The 23840-nt window shown below is 43.6% G+C and overlaps 1 protein-coding gene across 1 annotated transcript; it reads right to left on the bottom strand.

Moving 5' to 3' along the window:
* Positions 1 to 1298: 1298 nt before the first annotated feature.
* TNFSF8 (TNF superfamily member 8) lies at positions 1299 to 23493 on the bottom strand. Its single transcript, XM_039506052.1, has 4 exons — positions 23010 to 23493; positions 14368 to 14413; positions 3399 to 3470; positions 1299 to 2859 (listed from the first exon to the last, which is right to left on the bottom strand). Exons 1-4 carry the CDS (start codon positions 23199 to 23201, stop codon positions 2423 to 2425), a joined length of 747 nt encoding a protein of 248 aa, XP_039361986.1. The 5' UTR covers positions 23202 to 23493; the 3' UTR covers positions 1299 to 2422.
* Positions 23494 to 23840: the final 347 nt, after the last annotated feature.

Genomic DNA, 23840 nt, shown 5'->3' on the forward strand with positions numbered 1-23840 from the left:
TTCTCCCTGGCAGCCACAGCCCTGGAGCTGGGGAAAAATCACCTCTTTCTCTGGCCACCACAGCCTTGCACATCCCAAATTCCCCCCACCCTCTCTGATCACCCCACTGCCCCGTCCCACCTATCCCTTATTCCTCCCATGGCCACCACCTCACCTTACATGTGCGTCTTCTTCAGGATCCAGGCACCTAATTAGTGGAGCCATGCCTGCACAGCTCCACTAATTAGGTGGGTGGCCCTTCATTCTCTCATGTGAGGCCGCCCAGATGCGCACCTTAGAGGGAACTACTTGTGGACCACCTGACTGGAGCTTGTGGACCACTGGTGGTCCACGGACCACAGTTTGAGAACCTCTGATCTAAAAGAGACTCTCTAGTTCAAACAGAAATTATTTTGGAGGAGTTCTATAGCCTGCAAGACTAGGTGATCACACTGGTCCCTTCTGACCTGCAAACCTATGACTTATGTAATTATGTTTCCATGCACACATTTTTGTGTGACTATGTATTGGCACAGATGAAGTGGATGTGTTTTGAAAGCTCTTTGTGCATGTTGAAGTCATCTGACCAGGAAGCAGAAACCATGGCATGTGACTTAGGTGGCCAGTCACATGACATAAATAATGAATTATGAATATTACAAATATTCTGAATGTTCTCACACAAACCATTAATCAGAAAAACCTGAATAGCAAAACCTCTAGTAAAAACGGTAGTCTGTTTAGGGGTAATTCACAAAGACAAATGGGAGCTAAATCCACTAAAAAAAATCCATTGTGTACAGTTCTCCCAGCTCTAGTCATAGACTCATAGACTTTAAGATCAGAAGGGACCATTATGATCATCTAGTCTGACCTCCTACACAACGCAGGCCACAGAATCTCACCCATCCACTCCTGTAGCAAACCCTTAGCCTATGTCTGAGTTATTGAAGTCCTCAAATTGTAGTTTGAAGACCTCAAGCTGCAGAGAATCCTCCAGCAAGCGACCCATGCCCCATGTGGCTAAAACAAAATATAGGTACTCATGAAAAAAAACTATATCAGTAGGCTCTTGATGGTGAAAAGAGAGTATGATCTAGTGCTTGCTTTCTTAATTTTACATTTTCTGCTGTCACCAGTATTACAGGAATTATGTTTTAATTAAACATGTTTAGGAAGCTGGAATTTCAGGTAATGCTCTGATTTACTGTACTATAGATAAATAACTTCTTCACGTTAGAGGATGGTCCTCTCCTGTCGTATCCTCCACCCCCTACACTCAGAAGTAACAGACGCAAGGTCAAACCAAAAGTACAGTGCAGACACTGAGCGAAATGCCAGAGCTCGATAGTGGGCCACATCAAAACTCCGGATGCAAACATTCCCGAATATGGGTGCTTAAACTCCAGAGTTCAATAGAAAATGTCACAAAATTGCAGGTGTTTAGTGCAGTGTGGGCCATTCCTTCCTCCTCCGAGCTCCCTAAAAGCCATGTTTATCAGCATGTATGCTGTGGTGACATTCAGATTACATTTAAAACTTGACTTTACAAGGCACTTGAAAATATACTGTAAGGGGCAACCCTGCTACATGGCACACGGACTAGATTATTATTACTACTTTTAATATTTGTATTATGCATGTACCTCAAGGTCCCAATTGAGATCAGCATCCCATTGTGCTGGGCACTGTACAAATACATAGTCCCTGTCCCAGAGAGCTTACAATTTAAATAGAAAGATGGACCAACGGTGAAAGACCTTGTGCAAAGCCACCCTGCAGATCAGTAGCAGAATAGGGAACAGAACCCAAGTCTCAGTCCACTGCCCTTACCGCTGGGCCACATTGCCTCCCATGACCGAACTTCCTCCCATCTCTGCTTTCAATGATGCTGCCCACAGGCTCTCTCACAGATTTACAGTCGCTTGCTCTAGTCGTAACAAAAGCATCAGGTATCAGCTTTGACTGCTAGTTTTGGGAAAAACTAGCTCAAAGTACGATCGTGTATAATTCCAAAATCCTCAGATGACAAGAGGTCCCATTCCCCCCAGGCTAGTCACGCTTGCCCAGCTGCTTGTGTAAGTGGAAGATATCAGATAAATGATCATTCTCAGAATGGAAAGTTCTTCTCCTAATTTGGTTGGTTTTGTTTTTGTTTTGAGGCGCCATTGTCGGGTCTGCGAATCACTTGCTGGCCCCGTTCCTGGTGGACAGTCTTCTGGCATCATGGCAATCCCACTCTCAGCCAAAGCAGAGTGTTCTCCTATGTCTGTTGGGTGCATGTTTTACTGTGTTTTAGATTTCACTTTTGGACGCTTGGAAAGTTCCTTATTTTCCCCTAAGGATGAGGTAAGGTATGTCAACTAAGACCAGGTATTGTCCAGCAGAGGCATTGTCACTGAAGGTAGGTTACTTTGAGCTACAGGAAGCAGTCAGTGCACTCCTAACTTTTATCACTGTATCTGAGGACTGCAAGAACATTGTCATTGGGCAAGAAATCTAAATCCAAATATTCGTAATGCTCAGTTTTTACTGATAGCCAGTCATCTGCATCTAGGTTCACCAGATGGAGAATGGAGAGCTCCTGATATATCCTGTCATTGTCTGTAACTGATGTACACTGCTTGAATATTGTTTGCCTGTTGGTGCTGAAACAGGGTGTGAGTAACGTTTGCCTGTTGGTGATGTTATTCACAAGCAGTTCCATCTTTAGGTGGATTGTGTTGCTTGAGAAGTTGGTTAGATGAAAGTGCAAGTTGCAGTAGACCAAGTACAAGCCTGGCGTGTGGATCACTGGGTCTCCTTTGCTGTTGTACGTGATGTTTTGGAGAATACGATTGTTTGTCCACTTCAGTTTTGGACTATTTATTGGCTTTGACACTAGAAAGAAAAGGAGAATGAGTTAATACAATATACCAATGTGGTGTATAGTCTATTTAAAAACACTAGTGAGAGCTTGCTGGACTTATTTGCTGGCAAATGGTAGCCAAGTATTCTGTCATTCTTCCATAGGAGACACCAACCACTGTCCTAGGCCCACTAGGTTTGAGGCTGAGAATTTTGAACACCTCCCTTCTCAACTTAAACCACTTGGCTGCTATCTACAGGTAGGCAGAAACCCCCCCAGCACAAGCAGATGTAGTCAAAATGTTGTCAGGAACATGTGGTGGGAAATAGTAGGACAAAGACATAGGTTCATTCAAGTTTTGTTTTCATCATTTAAAAACAAAACATTTGGTTGCTGAAAACTTTAAAAAAATTATTTCATTTCCCCCACAAAACAAGCGCTATTTTCATGGAAATGTCAATTTAGTCAAAAGGCCATTTTCCACCAATTTATTTTTTTGGACGGAAAATCTTCAGCCAGTTTGAGATATAGGCTCGCGTAAACTTGAATTAGCTGGACTCAATTCACTGACCTGTCATGTATGCAGCCACTTTCATAAATGAAGCATTCTGTAGGGTTCTAATAACAGCTTTTAATTCATTCTCTGGAGGAAACAAAAGATAAACAGCCATTGCAGTTTCATTTCCGTTAGAGCGTTTGCTACCTCCAACCCAAGCCATCATGAACCGTTCCCTGTCCCAAGTAAAAAGTCCAAGTCCCATGGTCCTCAGTGCAGCATAATCCTATTCTAGCTTCATTTCACTTTTTAATGAATGGAGAAAATTCATTCCTGGTTTAACTTTACTGAAGTCAGGGATGACTTTAGCTCAGTATTGCTTTAAACTCATTCCGCTGATACCCAGATGGAATACTTGTCAGCTGAGTATGTCAGTAAAAGACAACAGAGATAGAACTGGAAAATAAACGAAATATTATCCCAGAAATTCATTTACTGGGAGTTAATAACTCAAAGTTCTGGAAACATAATTGTTCCTATTGTAATACATTTTGCAGTAATTGTCCCTATTGTACTGCAAGTGACTTAGCTGAAGCACCATTTTCAGAAGAGACTCGGCCTCTACGGGCATGTCTACACTTGCCATTTAAAGTGCAAAAAAGTCCCTTTTTTTGTGGAAAAACTGTGGGAGCGACTACACTTGCCAATGACTTTTTGCGGTGAAACTCAGAAGTTTCACCGCAAAAAGAAAACCACTTCCACAAGAGCCGTACAGCTCTTACCGATGATGCTTTTGTGGTGACGTGCAAGTGAAGACATGTTCTTCCTGTTTAGCCTCCAGAGGTTATCCCACAGTGCCTAGGTGACCACTCTGGCCAGCATCTCTGCTGCTCTGACGCCAGCTAAACAGATGTCCACCCCTCCCCCTGTAGAGCCCCAGGAACTTAGAAACTCCCTTTCCTGTTTTCTTGGCAAGTGTTCACTTATCATCTGGCCAGGTGACAATACCTGCTCCAGGGAGCAAAGGATCCCCGGCTTGGAGCAGTGCTGAGCTACTGGAGCTGATCAGTGTTTGGGGAGAGGGGGCTGTGCAGGGACCCAGGATGCCCCGCGATCATGTTCCCACTTCCCACAAGACCTATCCTCAAAATGAAGAGAGCTGCACTGTGGGATAGCTGCCCTCCGTGCGCTGCTCTCATCAGCAACGGAAGTGCAGCAAATGTGAACGCTCTCTGACGCCTGTGGAAGTGGGAACACAAACCAGCGCTTTTCTTTCACTGGGTCCCAATCACCAGTGAAACAGACAGTGCAAAACCTCTGCAAATGTAGACATAGCCTAAGTCTCATTAACTTTCTAAATAACACCTGATCCACACACCGATTTCCTATCACTATTTCATTTAGGGGTATGGTTTGTTTTTTTTACTGATATAGTTATATGGGTGCAAGCCTTAGGACCCAGGTACGCTGGTATAAAGGTGACATACACTGGTATCCCTTCTTTCCCCTCCCACATGGGGATACATTATAACAGTATAAGCACATTTAACCACCCTAGCGAGTTGCACTGCTTTAACTAAGCCAATGTAGTTAAAGCAGAACAGCTTTCTAGGGAAGATAAGGCCTTGCTTTTGAAAAGGGGATTTAGGCTCACACAGGCATTTTTGACAATTTTACCCTATTTCTTTATAATTAGAGAAATGTTAAGATGGGCTCAAAGATGTTCAGGGGAGTCTGATGACCTTCTAGACCTGAAGGCTGCTGGTTACTTCATACAAAACAATTTGATTGTTGCATATGTTTCTTCCTGCATAACAATAGTGAAAGAGGAATTGGTAGGCACAATGCAAGCACCTTCAATCAATCCAGGAACTGAAGCTGGGGAGGAATGGGGCACAGGGAAAGTCAGTAAAACCCAACGAAAGATACTTGAGACTTTTACCATTAGCTCCTCAGACCCCTTTGCCATCCTTAAGCCTGGAACTACCATTTGCTCACTGTCATATCCTTACTCACTGGCCTATCAGCACAATCAAGCTGTAGCCAGAGGACAGAAGGACTGTAGAAAGAGGATTTTAAACTTTTTTAGTGGTTCATGAACTCTTGCAATCGTTCCCTGAACGTTATGAAACAATTGCTCCTTTTATATGCCCTTCCGGAAGTTTTATTTCCATTATGCACAAGGCATTTCCCCCACATCCTTTTCTCTGATGATGAGGCAATGAGAAATGGCTGATTTGCAATCGTGAAGCCGAGCGACTCAAATTATGCAATGGAGAGGTGATCTCATGCATGCTGCGTGTGAACCATATGCTGCAGTGAGTAGGGCACTCTATTTCTGTAGCTGCTTTGCCGGTGCTCAAAAACAGGAGAACAGGTCCCTCTACTGGGCAAAAATAGTGCAGCGTAGCTGAATTCTGTCAATACAGCAGGGAGTGAATTCCACATTCTACCACAGTTTGGATACAGATGTTTGTAAGCCAAACCTCCACCCTTCTTAACCAACGATCCTGTCAGCTCTTAGCCTCTTGCTCACCTGTTCCCCAATTCTCCTTCTTTTATCGATTACTGCAACAGCCTTCTCCTTAGCCTTGACAAAGGCAATCTTACCCCACTGCTATCCATTCAGAATGCTGCTGCAAAGACCATTTCCCTAGCCTGTCGCTTTGAGCATGTCACACTTCTCTTTGAATAGGGACGGCTCGAGCTTTTTTGCTGTCCCAAGCATGGCAGGCAAGCTGCCTTCGGTGGTGCGCCTGCGGGAGGTCCCTGGTCCCGCAGATTCAGCGACACACCTGCGGGAGTTCCGCCGGTCCCGCCTGCCGCCGAATTGCCACTGGATCCGCGGGACCGGCGGACCTCCCGCAGGTGTGTCGCTGAAGGCACTCTGACTGCCACTCTCTCAGGGACCGGCAGGGCGCCCCCCCCCGCGGCTTGCCGCCCCAAGCATGTGCTTGGAGCGCTGGTGCCTGGCGCCGCCACTGTCTTTGAATCACTCAACTGGCTCCCTCTTCTTTATCACGTCAAATAAAAGGTACTTTTCTTCACTTCCAAAGCCCTTCACAGCCTTGCTCCACCCTACCTATCAGCTCTCCTTCACTGTGGATGATTGCCTCCAGTCTACCCATGCTGAACCCTCCACTGGACTGGTTCAATTTTCAAACAAGCACCTTCAGGCTTTCTCCCGTGCCACCCCTCGCGCTTGGGCATTGCTCCCCATTAACATCTACAAAGCTACGTCATTTAGCCCCCTTCAAATCTCTCCTCAAAAATTTCCTTTGCTGTGATACCAACAAAAAAACCTTGACACAGTTCAGCAGCTGGGGTGCTGGAACCACTGCCGATGCTGTCTCATTGTTTCCCTGCACTCATCCCCTCTGTCTATGACTGTTTCTTGTCTCTTGTTTTATACTGGGATTGTACACTCTCAGGGAAGGGACTGTCTTTTGTTTTGTGTTTGTATAACCCGTAGCACAGTGGGATCTTGCTCCATGACTGGGTCTCCCTTGCACTATGGTAACACAAATAATAAATAGTAATAATAACCATTACTTTGTGATTAAGACAGAAAGATCTTGCATCTCTTATCCCGTCCCCCCCGCCATAGTTTCCCTAACTGTTTTGGTTTATAAACTGGGTGTTATAAACTAGAGCACACAGGCCAGGAAATATATTTCAATGCACCACTAATCACTTCCTCCAGATGGGTGAATGCTACTTTCACAATGTACATGAAAGCCCCATTGACTGTCACACAGAATTACACAGGGCGTAAGTCAAACCTCTGACCTTTAATCCAGATGTGGAGGGAGTGTTGTCTAGTGGCTAAAACAGGGGAATGGAAGTCAGGATTCCTGGGTTCTGTACCTGGATCTGACACAACAGAGCCAAATTTTCCAGGTGTAAATGGGCTTTAATGAAGCTGTATCAGTTTATACCAGCAAAGAATTTGGCCCAAGATATGCAGCCATATGCAAGTCACTTCCACCTTTCTGTGCCTCAGTTTCTCCTTCTGTTAAACTGGCATAATACTTATCTACCTCACAGGGTTCTTATGAGGCCTTGTTAATGATAGGGCCCGCTTCTGCTGTCAGTTACACCAGTATTAAATCTGGGGTAACTCCACTGAGATCAATAGAGTTACTCATTTTCACAGTGTAAATGAGAGCAAAATGTGGCCTCTGTCTAAGGGCTAGTCTACACTTACCATCCGGGTCGACGCGGTGAGTTCGACTTCTCGGAGTTCGAACTATCGCGTCTGATCTAGACGCGATAGTTCGAACTCCGGAAGCACCGCGGTCGACTCCGGTACTCCACCACTGCAAACGGCGGTGGTGGAGTCGACGGGGGAGCCGCGGAGTTCGACCCCGCCGCGTCTGGACAGGTGAGTAGTTCGAATTAGGGTACTTCGAATTCAGCTACGCTATTCACATAGCTGAATTTGCGTACCCTAATTCGAACCCCCTTTTTAGTGTAGACCAGGCCTAAGACTAGTTAAGATTTTCAGATAAAGTTTCGTATAAAAGAGTAAGACAAGAGATCCTCATGTCTAGGTCTCCGAACATCTGTTTACAAGAACAGCCTGACTTTTAAGTAAGAAGGTGGAGGCTGCCTGTCATTGGGATGGGCAAACAGGGGAGCCATTGAGCCGCTATAGCGAATCCTACTGGCTGGCCATTTTTAATGTTGCAATCTTTGTACTCATACCACCATTGGTCAGGCAGGTGACGAACACAGGAATGAATGAAATTAGATAACACGAAACGTAGGACCGAAGCTGAGATTTTCCAAAGGGCCAAAGGTAGGTGATGGTTGCACATGGAAGGTCCGTGAGAGTGAGGCACCCAACTCCTCCATTGTTGAACATCCCAGTCAAAGAAAGAGCAAAGCACAGATTTAATCACATTGCTTCATGCAGTACTGGAAATTGCCCAGAAACTACAGAGAAGAGAAGAGAAGAGAAGAGAAAGCTTTACTACCTATCCTAGGTACTTAAAATCTGCATCATGATGAAAAATAGGTTTTGGTAAGATGCATTCATACCCCTGGCCCCTTAAAACTTCATCTGTCCTGCTGGAAGGTAGAGTCTGTTTGGGGTTTTTTTTTATGGAAACTCAGTGTTATGGAGTGGAATTCACCCTTAACATCAGAAAAGCCCCTGTAGCATTTAAAGCTCCAGCACTGCAGGCTCTATTGATCAAGCCAAGAATGGTGCCTTGAGATAAAGAGCATGATCATGCAAAGAGCTGAGTACCTCACTAGACGATCTCAGGACATTCAAGGCATCTCCCACGATCAGCTCTGAGCTGACGTGAGTGTACCTGGCCTTTGTGAGCCTGAACTAGCTGTCATTGACGTCAGCAAGTTTTAATAGCATTTATTTGGTGACATCAGCTGTGTTTCTGAGAAAACCAAGCACGGAAAAAAAAAAAAAAAAGGTCTAGTTGTAGAGAAGCATTTCCTGAGCTCAAGCTGCCACTAGGGCTGCTTATCACCATTTTTCAGTTTTGCTTCTCAAGTTAGTTATTCTGAGCGCAACTGGCCCAGTGCAAATCAGAGGAGTTCCATGAGTGTAAAACTAGTGTGTGTGTGTGATCAGAAACATGGGAAGATCGGTGTGTGCAGGGCTTAATTCGCTTACATACAATGGTGTAAATTAGGAGTAACACCACTGAAGTCAATTGGGTTCCATCAGTTTTAAACCACAGTAAGTATGAGGAAAACCAGGGCCAGAGTCTGGAAACCAGGGTAAGGGAATCTTTGCTGGCTGCATTCTTGTCCCCTGAGTTGTGTGGTACCTGAAGGTCAAATATGCTGTGAACTTGAGGAGCATCTGACAGTGGGAAAGAATCCCTAGAAGGAAGGTGCGCGGACTATTCTGTCCTGAAGATGCTACTTATATCATGAGCATCTCAATATTTGTATGCCATTGCCACGGCTGCTTGGAGTAAGTTACGTGTGGCTCCCAAAGGAACCTCTCCTGCGGGATGTGGTGTCTGCATGCTGAAAGCCATGGAGAGAGTAACAGCTCACACAAGCCTAGCGTAGCTCCTTGGGGGTCCAGATCAAAGAAGGCTCCCTGTTTGACGCGACCAATAGAGCTGCTATGTCTATGGAACATGTGTCTCAGCTGGGTTACAGCCTCATCTGCAGTCACATTGAGAACGTGACTCAGATTCCACCAGTCATGCAAGAAGGAAGGTGCCTATAACAGATACCCAATGTTATTCAGTGGACTGTAGTTTCAGGACAGGAAGAATCTGAAGGCCATACACATGCATTCAGTCTCTCTGTCTCACACACAGAGATCATGGTGAATCCAGCCTCCAGAGGGAGCCCTCTGGCAACAGGATCAAGAAGTAAACAGGAGAAGACACTTAAATAGGATGTCTTGGCAGATGAAGTTTACCCTGATTAGGTATCAGAGTGGTAGTCATGACAGTCTGTATCAGCAAAAAGAACAGGAGGACTTGTGGCACCTTAGACACTAACAAATTTATTTGAGCATAAGCTTTCGTGGGCTAAAGCCCACTTCATCAGATGCATGCAGTGGAAAATACGGTAGGAAGATCTATATATAATGACCTGCTGGGTGTCCTCATTGCTTCAATCAGCCTCTCTTTCCCCTCCTACCTTTTTGTCTGTCCTGTCTTTAGGGCAGGAACTACCTTTCATTATGTGCCTGCACGGTACCTAGCACGAGGGGGCCCTGATCTCCAGGCTTTCTTGTAATACAAATAATCATGACGAATGAGAGATGGTGGCAAAATTTCCAGTGTAGCAACTTTTTGCTGGAAAATGCTGACTTGGTGGAATTGATACGTTCCACAGGAACACATTGATTCTGTCAAAACTTTCACCAGAAACTAAACTGGGTGAGGCAGTCTGTTTGCCTGGTTTCCTGCTATCTGAGCTCCTTGCCCAACTCCCCAGGTTCCTCAGTATCACAGCGGGTGGGACCTCTTGTATATCACAGGCTATTAAAAATATTGAGCCGAGTAGCTTGGTTTAGACTAAAACATCTCTTCTGCAAGTCTTGATTTCAAGATATCAGGAGATGGAGAATCCATCACTTCCCTTGGTAGTTTGTTCCAATAGTTAATCACCCTCACTACAATTAAGAGGTGGTTTGTTTCTAATTTTAATTTGTCTGGCTTTAACTTCCAGCCACTTGTTCATGTTATGCCAGACATATTGTATTGGTGGTCACGTAGGGACGCCTGGTTTGGAGGTAAACTGAAGGACCTGATTAGCATTTGCAAGCCCAGACTTGCCACCACCCAATTTTTTCTCCTAAAAGCAAATGGAGGTACAAACAAAACCTATAACTGGGGACTAGGAAGCTATCAGAGGGCAATACCAAACCTGTCTGTCAAATTCCATACTAAAGTCCTGGCAAGGTAACCTTCTCCTCCCCACATTACATATACAAAGTCACTGACTGTGACTTGCAAAGATAGATCAGTAAAGTTGCAGTCTCTCCATCTCTCTCAGTCCAGACAGACTCCTTAGTAACTGACTACCATCATAAGACTGGATTCTGCTTTCTCTTACATTGTTTTTGCCCCAGTGTAACTCCAGAGTCTTCAGTGAAGTTGTACCGGATTTACTCTGGCGTAAGGGAGACTAAATTCAAACCCATAAGACCAAATTGTGCTCTTAGTTCTATTGGTATAAATCTGGAATTATTCCACTGACTTCAAGTTTATTCTGATTTACTCTGGCATAACAGAGATCAAAATATCTCCTCTGGTGTCTAATCACTCAGCTGCTAATGAATTTCAACATCTTACTTCCAGGCAAACAATGAAGTGTCTCCTGGTATACCCCAGGGTCAATGAGAGCAGAGTTTGGTGCCGTGTCTTCATGATCCAGAGAAGACAAGAGGAATCGGCAAGCTGGAGAGACAGAACTTGAAGGGGAATAATAGACGGAAAGGTTTGTGGAGCCCCGATATCTGACTCTCACCAAACAGCTTCTGACAGGAAGAAATCACTTGTTAAGCAAAATGGTAAATGCATGCCAAGAACCGATTTCACAACTGCAGAGACTACATTTCAGGAAAGATTTATTTTATGGTAGTCTTAAATTTTTCCCTCTGTTGCTTGTGCCATTCCACCGAATATTGAAAAGAGATTTAGCGATGCTTCCGTGGCACTTTTTCAAATAAACATTTAATTAGCTGGCAAAGCATCCCTCTCAATTAGATGCCATTAGATGATTTCAAACCTATCCCTGGAGGATTGACAGCTGAGTAAGGAATATGTACACCTGAATAAATTTGCTGTTAAGTACCCATTGGTATTTAGTTAATAATATGCAATAGGATGTAAACTCTAAATGAAACATGAGATGAAAATGTAATGCATGTTTTTAGTATCATTCAATCAACTCTGGAAAGTAGCATATGTCTAGCCCATTGTGAAGTTGCCTGATACATTTTTTAATTACTTGATCTGCTATTTTTTCCACTGCATTCCTGCCTCCTTCGGGACACAGAGGAGTAGAATTAAGGTTGCACCGACAACCATAAATCTGGCATTTCCTAAGTGCTGAATGCTTGACTTTACAACCTAACTAACTGTCTCTGAATGTAGCTTTTTGTATGTAAAACATATAGGTGGCATTTCACCCCCTATATAGAATGTATATTTACACTAAGGCCACTTTATTCCAATTGAGTCATGGAAAGGGGCCTTAAAGAGCACACAAATCCCACTTTGAGTATGTCTAGGGAGTGAATGGGAGTGACAGCTTGTAAGCTCCCTGAGAGTGCACGTTCCTTCTGTCTGACAGTCCCCCAGTTATTCGTGCTGAGAGAGAGCAGTTGGCAGGAGCTGGCTGGGAAGGAATCAAGGTTTCAATGTGTTTATTTAGAATCATGGAATCATAGAACTGGAAGGGACCTCGAGAGGTCATCTAGCCCAGTCCCCTGCACTCGTGGCAGGACTAAGTATTATCTACCTGACAGGTGTTTGTCTAACCTGCTCTTAAAAATCTCCAATGATGGAGATTCCACAACCTCCCTAGGCAATTTATTCCAGTGCTTAACCACCCTGACAGGAAGTTTTTCCTAATGTGGAACCTAAACTACTCTTGCTGCAATTTAAGCCCATTGCTTCTTGTCCCATCCTCAGAGATTTACGAGAACAATGTATCTGCTTCTGCCTTGTAACAACCATTTATGTACTTGAAAACTGTTATCATGCCCCCTCTCAGTTTTCTCTTCTCCAGACTAAACAAACCCAATTTTTTCAATCTTCCCTCACAGGTCATGTTTTCTAGACCTTCAATCATTTTTGTTGCTCTTCTCTGGACTTTCTCCAATTTGTCCACATCCTTCCTGAAATGTGGTGCCCAGAACTGGACACAAAAGACCAGTTGAGGCTAATCAACATGGAGTACAGCAGAAGAATTACTATTTGTCTCTTGCATACAACACTCCTGCTAATACAAGAATAAGTGAGAAATCTACCTTGCACCACAGAGAATTGTATTGTACCATTAGCTTTGGATTAATTGGTCGCCCGTTGTGTTGCACCTGATTTTCATCAATTCCTCTGTCTATGGTAAGCATCCACTACTGCAGCTCCCTGTGCCTCTTACTAAGCCTCAGATGGCTGTAAATCAGCATCACTCCAGTGACGTCAGTGAGGCCATGTCAACTTACAATTGCCAAGGCCCTGGTCCTCTGAGTGTCTCTTTTAGTCCCTATATTCACCTTGCCAGGGCTTGCCTTTCCTTCTCTTGGTCTAAAGATTAGAAATGGTCCAGCCTTGGCTGATGATGTTTTGCAAAGCTTCTGAGGGCATTTGTAAAGCTTACTCAGGTTCTGATATCAAACTCAGTTACTCTGGTGTGAAGCCAGAGTAGCTCCCCTGAAGCCATTACTCTGGATTGGTACTGGGGTGACTGAGAGCAGAATCTGGACTTCAAGGATCTAATCTTCTCTTTACCCAAACCTGGTTGTGTAAATTAAAACCTTGGGTTATTTCCAGAGAGATTCAATTTGAAAATAGTAAGAAGCGATGAGACATTTATGATGCCAGGAAGCTTGTGATGGCATAGTTGGCACAGGACGGCAATTTGGTATGCTGAATAGTGTATGTACTTGGCCAGACACTGCTCTGAGTTAACTCTGTGTAAATGCTGAGTAAGAGAAAGGATGATCTTGTAATTAAGGCACTGGACTAGCACCCAGGTGTTCCTGGTTAAACTCTTGACTTTGCCACATGCTTTCTGTGTGACCTTGGGCTAGCCAGTATAAATCGTTGTGCCTCAGTTTCCCCACGTGTAAAATGATAAAGGTAATGACGCTTTCCTTCTCCTTGGAGATGGAGATAAATTCATTAATATTTGTGAAATGCTGAAACACTTGGTGATGGGGGCCCATCTAAGCAGATGGATAATTGCAGTGAAACCAACAATTACTCCAGTTTTATGATGGTTTGAGTGAAAGCAGACTCTTGGACCACTGTATACATTATTCTCATTAGAATTGTCTCCTCCTCTGTGCTCTGTTTTTCCCCACGTATTTCTCCCTCTGCCTCTCTTGATGCCCCATTTTTCACCATCCTCCCACCTACCTCCGCCTCAACTCTCCTTCTTTCTTGCGTCCTCTCCAAAGCAGAATGTGAGCCCAGTACTGTTTGAAGTCATATCAGTCCTGGGAACCCATGGTGTCCCAGTGGTCTTGACATGAGTGCCAATGACCCATCCCTAATAAAAACAGGGTAGAATGTGTCTCTGCATGCAGGAATGCAGGACTGAGCCATCCACGTGCTACCTTATAATCAGATTAATGTTCACATCCTCTGGCAAAAAAATATACCAAAGACAAGACGTACTTGTTATTTGCTTAGCTGTGCACTCGTTTCCGGAGGCACCGAGTAACTTGTAAACTTTTTCCACTGGCTCGGCTTTTACAACAAGAGGAGAGTTTGGGTAAGTGATTAAGAGTTGCGCAAACAGCTTTTCGTCACCCTGGGTGGCATTTGCATTATAAATCAGGCAAATTATACTGATAGTCAGTTACAGGTCTTACCTCTTATGAGTGTACTTGTACCTCCGTCCTCGGGGGGAGGCAGATCCTGAAAGAAAAGGGAACCGATATTTATTCTAGGGCCTCTGAATATTTGTGTTCAAGGTATAGAGTGGTTTCAAGTTATGTTCTATCACATTCTGTCCCTGAAGAGTGAAATTCAACCTGAGCAGCAGACCAGCGCAAGGCCTTATCCCTCACTTATGTCCCATGATGTCCTACAAGCAAGAGGTGGTTTATTTCTAATTTTAATTGGTCTGTCCTCCAATTCTGGCTGCGACTAGAACCAGAAGTGCTGAAATGACAGGTGAAAGGCTCTCCACTCAGTGGCCACAGGGCGGAAATACCTGAAAATGTCAAGGGAACATACTTGACAGTGGGCTAAAGTCTGGTGAGTCCTGCAATGGTTAGCTGGGGAGAAGGAAGAAAGGTCAAGAGTAAGTGGCATTACTTGGTCTGACTCTGTAAATGTGAAGCACAAGGATCAGCCTTGTGATCCCTTCTATTCCTCCAAGTCCTGGGGTGCTAGTCCGAAATGTCTATGAATGTTTTTAATATAACACCCTGGCCAACGGTGCTGTGACCCCCTTCTGTGACTGACCCACAGATCAGCTGCTACTGCTCTCATCTAAGGCACTTAGTCCAAATGGTAGAAGTTTGTACTATGCAGCTAGAGCTCTATTTAGGTACTTATATGACCCAGATCCTCAAAGGTAATTAGGTGCCTAATTGCCAAAGGAAACCGGTGGGAGTTAGGTGCCTAAAGGCCTCTGACGATCTTAGCCTGAGTGACTCACAGCCATTAATGGATTTTACCTTCTAAGGATCCTCGTGTGACGGGGAAAATGCTATCCCATTTTACAGCGGGAGAACAGAGGCATGAGGTAGAATGGGTGACTCGGCCAAGATCACTGAGGGAGGCTGAGCTGGGAATTACATGCAAGTCTCCTGTGCTTCAATCCAGGGCCCTAGCCATTAAACCGTCTTTCCCACTATGGGACCCCACAACCAAGGAGTCAGAGCATTAAATCTCAGTGCAATATACTCAGTTCTAAGAAGAGGTGGGCGCATTTTGCCACGTGAAGAAGGAAACTTTGCATCTACAATTACATTTCACATGGGCTGTCGATTAATTGCAGCTAACTCATACGATTAACTCAAAAAGATTAACTGAGATTAAAAAAATTAATCACGATTAATCACACTGTTAAATAATAGAAAACCAATTGAAATTTATTAAATATTTTTGGATGTTTTTTCTACATTTTCAAATATATTGATTTCTATTACAACACAGAATACAAAGTGTACAGTGCTCACTTTATATTATTATTTTTTATTACAAATATTTGCACTGTAAAAATGATAAACAAAATAAATAGTATTTTTCACTTCACCTTATGCAAGTACTGTAGTGCAATCTCTTTACCGTGAAAGTGTAACTTACAAATGTAGATTTTTTTTGTTACATAACTGCACTCAAAAACAAAACAAGGTAAAACTTTAAAGCCTACAAGTCCACTCAGTCCTACTTCAGCCAATCACTCAGGAGAGAATTGTATGTCTCCTGTTCTGTTTTACTTGCATTCTGCCATATAGCAGTCCCGGATGATGACCCAGCACATGTTCATTTTAAGAACACTTTCACAGCAGATTTGACAAAATGCAAAGAAGGTACCAAGGTGAGATTTCTAAGGATAGATACAGCACTCAACCCAAGATTTAAGAATCTGAAGTGCTTTACAAAATCTGAGAGTGACAAGGTGTGGAGAGTGCTTTCGGAGGTCTTAAAAAAGCAACACTCCGATGCAGAAATTACAGAACCAAAACTATCAAAAAAGAAAATCAACCTTCTGCTGGTGGCAGCTGACTCAGATGATGTCCCCTGGAATGGTGGTTGATGCATGAAGGGACATATGATTCTTTAGTGCATCTGGCACGACAATATCTTGTGATGCCGGCTACAACAGTGCCATGCGAATGCCTGTTCTCACTTTCAGGTGACATTGTAAACAAGACGGGGGCAGCATTATCTCCTGTACATTGTAATGAAACTCCTTTGTCTGAGCAATTGGCTGAAGTAGGACTGAGTGGACTTCTAGGCTCTAAAGTTTTACATTGTTTTATTTTTGAATGCAGTTATTTTTTGTACATAATTCTACATTTGTAAGTTCAACTTCCATTATAAAGAAATTGCACTACAGTACTTCTACGAGGTGAATTGAAATATACTATTTCTTTTGTTTTTTACAGTGCAAATATTTGTAATAAAAATAAATATAAAGTGAGCACTGTACACTTTGTATTCTATGTTGTAACTGAAATTAATATGTTTGAAAATGTAGAAAACATCCAAAATATTTAAATAAATGGTATTCTATTATTGTTTAACAGTGTGATTAATCGCTATTAATTTTTTTAATTGCGCGATTAATCACAGTTAATTTTTTTAATCGCTTGACAACCCTCCTTTTCACTAAATGGAATCAGGGAACGGTTCCACAGCTGTTTATAAAGGAATGTTTTGCAAAGCAATTGAACCATTAGCATTAGAGTGAGCCATTCACCTTTCCAACCTTCCTCTGAAATAGAGGTTAGGGGAAAAAATATATAAATCTGGCAACTCGTAGTTTGCTGTGCAGATGGGGTGACTTGAGGGAAATTAAAATGCACTAATGTATTGCATTCCCTCTTGCACAGTCAGAATGGATGGAAAATAACAGATACTAATGCATTTTATTTCAAGAATAATTGAGTAGACACTCAAATAAAACTTTAGTGCTTGCTTCTAATCGTTATTGGGTACGGGTTTTTTTCCTTTCCCACAGCAAAAAGATTCAGTTTAATGCTCTAATTTGAAATGTAAAGCATTCCCCTCTAGGTGCTCAAAGAGATGAAATTGTACTGTACAGGCTTGGGAAAAATTCATTATAAATCTGCAATGGCTGTGCGTGCGGGTGATGAATGGTCTCAGTCATCACAAGCAGACTGATTTGCGTTTGCTTCATTAGAGAAAATGATAATCATGTACCAGGGAAAATCAGCTTTTAAAAAGTGCTTTTATAAAAAAAAAAAACCTTCCCAAACCAAATCAGCTTGGTGTCTCATTTGTCATCTAATCAAAATCATCTTGATAAATGGCTTTTTGCAGACCCCTCTCCCTGGGAGAAAACCTGCAAAGGTCACATATCCCCTGACTGGAAAGGAACGATACCCATAATAATTAAACAACCACGTAATAACAAACAATGAGGTGTGAGGTTTACTGTTGCATCAGATTCCAGAACATGCCCTGCAGAAGATATAAGTAGGGATGGATGAATGAGCTTGGAAAAAGCAGCACTCTTTTACCAGATTCTATGCCTCCTTTTAAAACTGAATTTGAATGCAGGGCCAAATTCAGCTAGTATAAGTAGGGGCTGGTCTACACTAAGGGGGAAAATCGATATAAGATACGCAACTTCGGCTACGTGAATAAAGTAGCTGAAGTCGAAGTATCTTATATCGATCACTTACCCCTCACGGCGCGATCGATGTCCGGGCTCTCCATGTCGACTCCGCCACCGCCGTCATGTGGTGGAGTTCGAATCAATAGGAGCGCGTTTGGGGATCGATATATCGCGTCTAGATGAGACGCGATATATCGATCCCTGAAAAATCGATCGCTACCCGCCGATACGGCGGGTAGTGAAGACGTAGCCTAGGTGTCACTTTGTTGACTTCAGTGCACTTGCACTGCCATGAGCCTGTTCTGAAATTCCTTTCTTTCTTTCTTTCTTTCTGTTCAGATAACTTTTTTCAGCCACTTGTGAATATCTCAACATCCAGACTCCAACCAGAACCTACCACACTGAACTGTCACCAAAATCTCCCATCTGGGCCCACACGTGGAGAGAAAATCTATTGTTATAAGCAATTTGGCCTACATTTGCAGACCCAAGTGGTTTGAATTCAGTATTTGGGCTAAGATTCAGCTAAGCATCCCTATTTACAGGTGTGGTATTCACCCTGACTCCAAATTCCCCAGGGTGAAATCCTGAGCATTCGACCTCATAGACTCATAGACTTTAAGGTCAGAAGGGACCATTATGATCATCTAGTCTGACCTCCTGCACAATGCAGACCACAGAATCTCACCCACCCTCTCCTGTAACAAACCCCTAACCTATGTCTGAGTTATTGAAGTCCTCAGATTGTAGTTTAAAGACCTCAAGGTGCAGAGAATCCTCCAGCAAGTGACCCGTGCCCCACACTGCAGAGGAAGGCGAAAAACCTCCAGGGCCTCTGCCAATCTGCCCTGGAGGAAAATTCCTTCCCGACCCCAAATATGGCGATCAGCTAAATCCTGAGCATGTGGGCAAGACTCACCAGCCAGCACCCAGGAAAGAATTCTCTGTAGTAACTCAGATCCCAACCCATCTAACATCCCATCACAGACCACTGGGCATACTTACCTGCTGATAATCAAAGATCAATTGCCAAATTAATTGCCAAAATTAGGCTATCCTTAGTGGGATGGTTTGCTATTGATTTAGTTGAAGCCCCAACCATTTGAGATTCACCCTTGAATTGTGAGAATACAGGCTGAGTATCTTTAGCCCCCTTAGGATTGAAAGTCCATTTTACCTGCATTCACTGAAGTGTGGGATTGGTCTTATAAAATCCATGTAAAGGCACTTAACTAACATAGTGCCATACAGAGACATCAGGGCAGCATCATTAGTTCAGGAGTTTTGGGGTGCTCAGCCTACGCCACCGGAGTCATGCATACTCAGCAGCTCTGAAAACCAGGCTCCAGGGGGGAAATCTTGGGCCTATCAACATCAGTGAGAGTTTTGCCCTAGGATGTCACCCTACTTAAACTATCTATTATTAAAACAACGACAGTTCCCCATTTTTCTGCCTTTTAAGAGGTGCAAGAATACAAAGACAGGAAAATTAATGAATGAGTCCCAGCCATTCCAGCTAGCCCCTATATTCCCACAGAGCCTATAAACAGCTACCTAATTCTTAATCTTTGGATATACTTGTTACAGCAGGGACGGTAAAATCTGCATCCTGGTTGCACCAGCATCGTAATTCTTCATACTTATCATCTGAGGACCTCACAGTGGGTGAGCATCATTACTCACTTTTTACAGATGTGGAAACTGAGGCAGGGACAATTTAAGCAGCTTGCCCAACCTCTCACATAGTCAATGGCAGAACTGGGAATAATGACCCGCATCTCCTGGCTCAAGCCTCACACTTGACCTGAGACGGGGCATCATTACAAATGCAGGCGTGACTACGAGGGAATGATTTTAGTGCTGGTGAATGGTACCCGGCTGCCAGCCTAGGACAGTGAAGGATACTGTTTAACCATAGAAAGGTTACAGCATGGGTTTGAGCAGAGGGGTCTTGCTCCCGTCAGGATGCCTTAGTCCTGTTTTGCAGGGTTCTATTTTAGGAGTCTGTGGCTCATTTTCCATGGTATTCAGTTCTTGCTGTCTCTGCCAAGTTTGCCCACCAGGGGGCATTCTTTAATGCAAATTGCAACATGTCTGCGTAGGAAATAGAGTGACATTTTTAGAAATCATGTTGGACAGTGTACTAAATAGCCATCGGATAGGAATGACTTTTGGTCTGTACTGAGCTGGGCTGGATTCCAGCTGGTGAAATTATTCTCGAATTTTAACTATAACAGGTTTAAAGACTAGATCATTCCATATAATTACTGGGCATATACGTATAAAACTTTACATCATTGCTGTAATAGGGCTGAACAGCTCTGGGGGAAAAGCCAAACCAAATCCTATCAGGTTAGAAACCTGAGCATTTAAAAACCCCTGAAATGTCCTGTCCCTGTGTGTAGTTACGATGGCTGATAAAATACAAGCTTGGGGATAAATGGAGTCTACTATTGCCATGTTCACGGCAACATTTTGCTACAACCGGGTAATTTAAGGCTGGCGCTCCAGAATAATTATTGTTTACATCACACCCTCTGCCCCAGTGTGCGTCAATGAATATATACCTACAGCCACAATGAAACGGAGACACCTCTGAGGTGCAGGGCATCAGTCTCTCACAGCTGCAATCAGAAAGGGAAATTTTATCCAATGCCCCGCCATGGCAAACCCTTCCACTTTTATGAAAAACAAGATCTCACCTAAAAGAGCGAGATACAGTAAACTGGAAGATGGTCAATGTATCTCTAGCAGAAGCATGAAGAACTGAGTTGACTCTGTCCCAATACATAGTTCCATGGAGTCTAAATTTACACTGCTAAGCCATTGCCTCTAGAGAAGTGGGTGTGAAGATTTTTTTTTTGGTGCGCTATGAAATGCACTAGGATGGATTATTATTTAACGATATTTGTATTAGCTCCAGAGGGATGATTGGATTTATGGATGTTTGTTTATTGTGATCTTCCATGTTGTATAATCAATGTTCAGGGCATCTTGCTTTCAGGTCTGCAGAGCTCCTGTGCTTTTTTATTGAATTTCACCGTATGTAAGAGCCTTAAGTCTTAAATTTTTAGTGGAAATTTGTTAAGAGGGAGATTTTCAACAGCATAAATGAGGGGTAGGCAGCCAACTTCCATTGACTGTCAACAGGCATTGGCTACCTAACTGCCCTGTGTGCCTTTGGCAATCACCCATCAATCCAGCTGAAAAAGACTTTAGAGAAAATCAAAACAGCCCATGGGTCTGATCCAGCAGCACGGTTGGATGCAGTGTGTCACAGCACTGAGCCCTGTGAGCCATGTGGGTCCGATGATGAGAACTTCCGAAAAACACTTGCATTGTGGGGGTGCATTAAAGAAAGCACCTAGACTAGAGGATCGCCTAACTCAACAGCAACAAACTTAGTTCTCAGAGGAGTTCCTGCCCCATCTTACACTGAGCGTGAGCACGAGGGAGGAAGCATGTTCCAAATGAGAAACGCATCCCACTGAGGAACTGCTCATGGGGTGGCACAGTTCATCATTTGGGCTTGTAGGTTAGTCACCACCCCATTGAGGGAGAATAAAGGGACCACAGGGAGATGATTTAGGCATGTGAGTTCTTCAGTGTCTTGAAAGCAAGACCAGGAGACACATTCCTTACTCCCTAATTCCCCCATGCAGAACAAAATTGCATCATGATTCTCTGCATCACACGCCTGAGCTATCAGCTTGCTGCTTTCTCCTTTTGCAAGCTCTGTTTCCAAAATGAACAACCTTAATCCTTCATTATCATTCCTCTGCCATTTGGGATCTCTGCAGCTAATTAACTAATCCATGATTTTAGGTGTTTCCTTAGTGTCCCATTAGTTGATTATTATGTTAAAATACCGGAGTCTCATTCTGACCACGCTTACACTGGTTTTACATAGTGTAACAACCTTGATTTCAATTAGGTGACTTCTTATGTACACTGATGTAACAGACCCTGAGGTTTCATTTTTAGGTAAATTCCAGATCGTTCCACACACGCTCAATTTAGTAACTCAAGAGACAAGAACATGATGGGTAGCATTTTTCAGTCCAACTTTCTCCCATAAATCTGGGTCTTTAGCTACTTACTGTAGCTTCCCTTCTAACAGGTGCAGTGGGGCATCTTCAGAACTTGGATTTATAATAAGATTTCTAACCCCACTGCGTGAAAGCCTGGCTCCACTGAAGGCAATGGCAAAACTCTCGCTGATTTCAATAGCTTCAAGATTTTATTCACTATGTCCAGCTGTACAGAGAAATATAACCCCATCGCCCCATCCTGAAATACACCATTGGCTCCCCATTCATTCCAAGATCCAGCTCAGAGCTGTCCTCTTTTATTTTCAAATACTCCACAGGCTTGTCGACAACCTACCTCAGAGTTCCTCATTTTTCTTGCTCCTTATCTGCATTTAGCACTGACCTGCTTTCTTGTTCCTTCCCCCAACCTTGACACTAGGTTCAAGAGCCTTATCCTCTGCAGCTTGTGCTAGTTTGGAACGGCTTCTCTGCATCCCTCTACCTCAGTGTCCTCTCCATTGTTTTCCAAAGCCAATCTGAAAACATCTATCTCCCTCCCTCACTTACGTCCCCTTATGTCTCTCTCTCTGTCCGTTAATGAGCTTGAAATCTGAATGCTTGCAGGAATGTACCATGCAATGCCTTTGAAGCACTGCTTCTCCCCACCCCACACACTTCGCAAACTACCATTACTTGCAAATACATGGTGTCATAGACAGTGGTTCCTTCTATCACATCAATCAATAAAGAATTTTGGCAAAGCATCACAGTACTATAAGAACTGCTATGGTGGATCAGACCACAGGTCCACCGAGCCCAGTGTCCTGCCTCTGATGGTGGCCAGAACCAGACAGATTAGAGAAAAGTATGAGAACCACATAGTAAAAACCTCATTCTAGGCACTCCTGATGGATTATGTCCTGGAGCATGAGGTTTTCTGTTTCTCTTGTGTGGAAGATATTGTGCACAAGAAACTAGTATTTTACTTAGAGAAAATAAATAATTTCCTTATAACGTTGCTCTCTTTCTCTTCGTCTGTTTTGCCTTTATCTTCCTAATCTACATTTTTTTGTGGGGGGTGGTGTCTGAATCTCCAGTTGCAAGAACCCTTTTAGAGAGCAGGAGGAAAAAAGAGACTGAAGGAGAAAAGCTGGCAGTGACTTACCTTCTGAACGATTAAGACCATGATGGTTGCTAGAGCAAAGACGAGACACACCGTGAGGGAAGCTGTGGTGAAATAGAAGTATGTTTTGTTACCGGCACTGAGCCTCCTTGAAACACCGGCTTCAGTCATGGTCATGGCTGCTTCATGAGAATCATTCACCTGGAAAAATGTTTTCTCTGGTGAGGAGCACATTCTTATATAGCCCTCAGTGTATCACTCCGTATCTCCCCTTGATCAGATTCTCATTCGCAGCCCATCTCCACTCCTAGCAGGATTTTCCCCCTTCATCCTGGGCTCATGTGATCTGGAAAAAAAGCTTCATCATTTGTCGTACAAAGAAAAAGGGACCTGGGGGCGTGAGGCAGGATGCAGCCGTGAAGAGGGGAAGGAGCTTCATGTTCTTGATCAGGGATTTTGTGAAGGCAGCCTCTCATGCTGCACCGGAGGTTTCTGATGTCAGAAGGTGAATGGTAACCAAGGTTGGTCCCCCCCTCCCCTTCCACCCTCTTTCTGTGAAACTGAGTGCAAGGCAAATGCTGTTTCACTTCCTACTCAACTACAGGGACAGTTCAGTACAGTAAATCACCCCGGCTGGTATCTTCCTGTTTCACAGTGTAGTTCCTTCTTGTTCTTAGTCAAGCAATGTAGGACTGTGATCTCCTTTTCTCTTCTGGAAATCTGGGTCCCGGTGTGATTGAGCCAACACGAGCTTGGTGAACATCAGTCCTGACATTGGAAACATTGGGAGGGATTCTCATAAGTGCCTACATGACTTAGGAACACAAGCGCCATTAAAATCAGTGAGATCCCGGCTCCTCAATCACTTTGGGC

This window comes from Mauremys reevesii, linkage group 19 (genome assembly GCF_016161935.1).
Source record: "Mauremys reevesii isolate NIE-2019 linkage group 19, ASM1616193v1, whole genome shotgun sequence".
Lineage (NCBI taxonomy): Eukaryota > Metazoa > Chordata > Testudines > Geoemydidae > Mauremys > Mauremys reevesii.

Coding starts and splice junctions, on each gene's coding strand:
- TNFSF8 (XM_039506052.1), bottom strand. CDS start 23,201: ATGTGCTCCTCACCAGAGAAAACATTTTTCCAGGTGAATGATTCTCAT. Junction 14,414..23,009: donor TGGTCTTAATCGTTCAGAAG/GTAAGTCACTGC, acceptor CTTTTCTTTCAG/GATCTGCCTCCCCCCGAGGA. Junction 2,860..3,398: donor AGTGGCTGCATACATGACAG/GTCAGTGAATTG, acceptor TTTTCTTTCTAG/TGTCAAAGCCAATAAATAGT.